This window comes from Sinocyclocheilus anshuiensis, unplaced genomic scaffold (assembly GCF_001515605.1).
Source record: "Sinocyclocheilus anshuiensis isolate Anshui unplaced genomic scaffold, SAMN03320099.WGS_v1.1 scaffold907, whole genome shotgun sequence".
Classification (NCBI taxonomy): domain Eukaryota; kingdom Metazoa; phylum Chordata; class Actinopteri; order Cypriniformes; family Cyprinidae; genus Sinocyclocheilus; species Sinocyclocheilus anshuiensis.
Window position 1 is genome coordinate 1,140,440 of NW_015546133.1, and position 3,415 is coordinate 1,143,854.

Below are 3,415 nucleotides of genomic sequence, written 5' to 3' on the forward strand. Positions count from 1 at the left end.
GCATGCATGCAACTAACTGAAAAAAGTTTGAGTTTAGCTATAACAAAAAAATAAATATAAAGAAACTAACAATAAACAGAAGCACTAAATGAACTAAAAATTATTTTAAATGAAACAAATATATATTTTAAATGAAAAACATTTAAATGAATTCTAAACATTAAAATAAAAGCTAATTCAAAATGTTAATGAGTACTATAATCGAATATAAACACAACTATAAATATTAAACTAAAAATATTATAGGTCGAAGGGGTTAAATTGACAAAAAGTTGGGAATCCCCGAGTTACCTGAAGGTTTTTGTTATTTGCAGTGATATAGCTGTACCAACTGATGGCAGCACCCACCCAGACAAAATTTCGTATTCGCTCTGTCTCGTGCTTGATCATAATTACAGCGACGTAGTTGCATCTGTAATGTGTAAACACGCTCCAGTCTAAACAACGACAGCTTGAGGATAAATTCATGAAATAATTTCATATTCCAATCTGTGTTGTCGCAGAACTAAGAATGAGCGCTGGGATGATGACAGGCTGTGAGGCATTTTTCATCATTTCAATCACTTTGATGGATAAGTTCTGTCCGGCTGTCAGCTTCAGAACAGTATGTTGATGTTTGTGTGTTCTATTCCCCTGGGTTAATCTGCCACGATCATCAGTTTCTGTACAGAGACAGCCATCGGTTATAATTGATCTTCATATGACAAAGGACGATCAGAAAACAGCTTCTTTTTTGGTATCTCAGTATCCTCCTATGCAAAGTATCCTAGTATTCATTTTACATTAAACATCATATTAATGTTCACATTATAGTTATATATGAAAGAATAAAATTGAGTGAAATGGGTAAACTCTGCTACTAGATGTGTTATTCAACATACAAGACTACACTAGAGGTGTACAAATTCAACATACAAACACAAATCCCTCTGAGGCCATAAGACAGTAGATTTTAGTATTCTCTTTTTTAAGGGGACAGTTCATCCTCAAAAATAAATAAATATTCCAAACCCATATGACTTCTGATGTGGAACACAAAAGGAGATGTTTAACAGAATGTCCAAGCTGCCCTTTTCCAAACAATGAACGTGGATAGGGACTAGGAACTCTCATTGTATGGAAAAAAAATCTCCTTTTGTAGTTTTGTTTGGAAAGGCATGAGGGCGAGTAAATTGTCAAGGGCAAAAATTTAATGCTGTGGGTCTGTTTCAAAAAGACAACTGATGCTCTGCGCCAGGGTTGTGGTTATGAAGCTTATGATAAGAAATCAGAGAAAGAAGAGGTCTTCAGAGAAGAACACAGTTGCATCTTTCTGTGAGACAAATTGATTTGGTGGATGATCACTGGATGTGGCTTTCCTTTAGGTGCAGGTGCCATGGATTGATTTTAATGTGCCACGGGGAGCACAAAGCCCCTCACTGTTTTGTTTTGAGAGTAGTTTCAGGTAAGATAAGAGGTCACAGACATGCACGCAATCTGTGACCTCATTCATTCAAGATTACAATGTTGAAGACAAAAAAGAGAGGGACGGCTTGGGGGTTTTGATTAAGAGTTATGAGGTTAGCAGATTAGGGACAGGGAAAACAGTATTACGGCGGTCTAAACCGAATCCCAGAATTAATCAAAATACTAAAAAGGAAAAAAAACCTTAAGCTGGCAGTAAACATCATCACATTCAGCAGCACAGCAATATTATGCCATCTGTGTGAATTTGAATAAAAGCTCTTATTCACTGCTGCACTACACAAGTGCAGAGATATGATGACATTCACTCGGTATGAGGCACTGATACTTTTTCTTAATTTCAATGTTTTTCAGAACATCACCTTAGCTCCACACAAGCTCACCCCCACAATCCCAGCCATGCTGCATCATTGAGAGAAATGGGCGTTATGAGCCGGATCTTGATCTTTTCAAAGACCTTGTTCAAGAGTGAGCAAATATTCTCCAGTGCAGAATATAAAGGTTAGTTAGATAACAGCACCCACTATACACCTTCTCGCTTTCCTCTCTTGACCTCACACAGGCTGGGTGTCTTGAGGTCTGTTTCTGCAAAAGATCATCATAAAAGAAGCTAAATCAAAAACGTAATTAATATTTAAGTACCACAGTAATGGAATAATGCTGATAAAAATATGGACAGAAGTAGTTAAAGAAACATACAACCAGAAAAGAAAATTATGAGTCATCATTTATAGCTACTAACCTTCCTTAAGTAAAATGTCCAAGCTGCTCTTTTCTATTTAATGATAGTAACGGGGGGCTGTCAAACTTAAGAAGAAAAAAAAAAAACCTTTCATAAGCCTGACAGGATGCGTCCTGTAGCAAAATTGAATATGCTTATGCACCAATGAGCTGATTTTAACAAAAAGTTGTAGGGACTGTTTTGTCCTTTTTGGAGGTTGACAGCCTCTTTGATGTATACAAGAAGAAGAAGTAGAAGAAGAAAAAGAACAACAAACCACGTGAAGGAACACCGTAAACATAGACTGTAAAAAAAGATGGACGACGCATCTCCTATTCCTTCCACTATATAAAAGTGAAGCCAAAGCATCTCAGAATGGCCGCTGCCATCTTGAGTAAATGACGTCATTTGGAGCCCAAGTCTGCGCAGTAAAGATTTGTTTGGAGCCAGTCTGCGCAGTAGTGTCGTGAGGTGGAGCCGCGGTATCAAACTCCCGCCCAAACTCCCGCAGACCCAATCAACCATAACGACACGCCCCGTTTTTGTAGCATCAAATTACTAGCTAAAATCAAACTTATCACAAAAACGAACAATTGAACATATATCAGCGTGATAACAACTACCTTAAAATGACCAAAACCATCTTTCGGAAAATTGTATTGGAAGTGTAATTTATTTTTTAATTTTGACTCAAGTCCCATTCGTTTACATGGAGAGGGCGGGGTTTATGACCTGTACTCGATCAAAGTGCCCGCAGCTTCACTTTTCAGGACGTGTGAGGCACACCCGGACCGTAAAATACCGCAATCTGCCGCGACACCTCAGAATTTATAGCACAAACCCGGATGTTCGACATTTTAGAACGAATGATTCTGAGTAACTTATTTATTTTCAAAAACATACAGCACAACCACTGTCCGATTTCCAAACGAATTATTCTTTTTTTTTAGTGAATCAAAAATATGCAGCGCAACCAGTGAATTCCAATTATCAAATGAGTGACTCTAATGAGCCATTTTTTAGTGAATCAAACAGGCAGCAGTTACTAGCGTGTAATTAAAGATACACATTTTGTCAGTAATAGGGTACTTTATGAATATTGATGAATGAAAGATGTGTTGTGAAAGTGACGTGACATGTGGCCAAGTATGGTGACCCATACTAGGAATTAGTGCTCTGCATTTATCCCATCCTAAGTGCACACACACACACACACACAGCAGTGAACAC

General features: G+C 37.7%; 1 protein-coding gene across 2 annotated transcripts in view; it reads left to right on the forward strand.

Annotated features, from left to right (window-relative positions):
- Positions 1-3,415, forward strand: part of LOC107701131 (transcription regulator protein BACH1-like) — a 17,049-nt gene that overhangs the window by 7,985 nt on the left and 5,649 nt on the right. Inside the window, exon 6 of one of the 2 annotated variants that reach the window (XR_001635610.1) lies at positions 1,819-1,965. Coding sequence is in view for 1 of the 2 variants with exons in the window: in XM_016503072.1 (XP_016358558.1) it covers positions 1,819-1,831 (13 nt within the window). In the remaining variant the exon portion in view is untranslated. Of the gene's footprint in view, positions 1-1,818; positions 2,205-3,415 lie in introns of those variants that run through there. The other variant, XM_016503072.1, reaches the window with a different exon arrangement.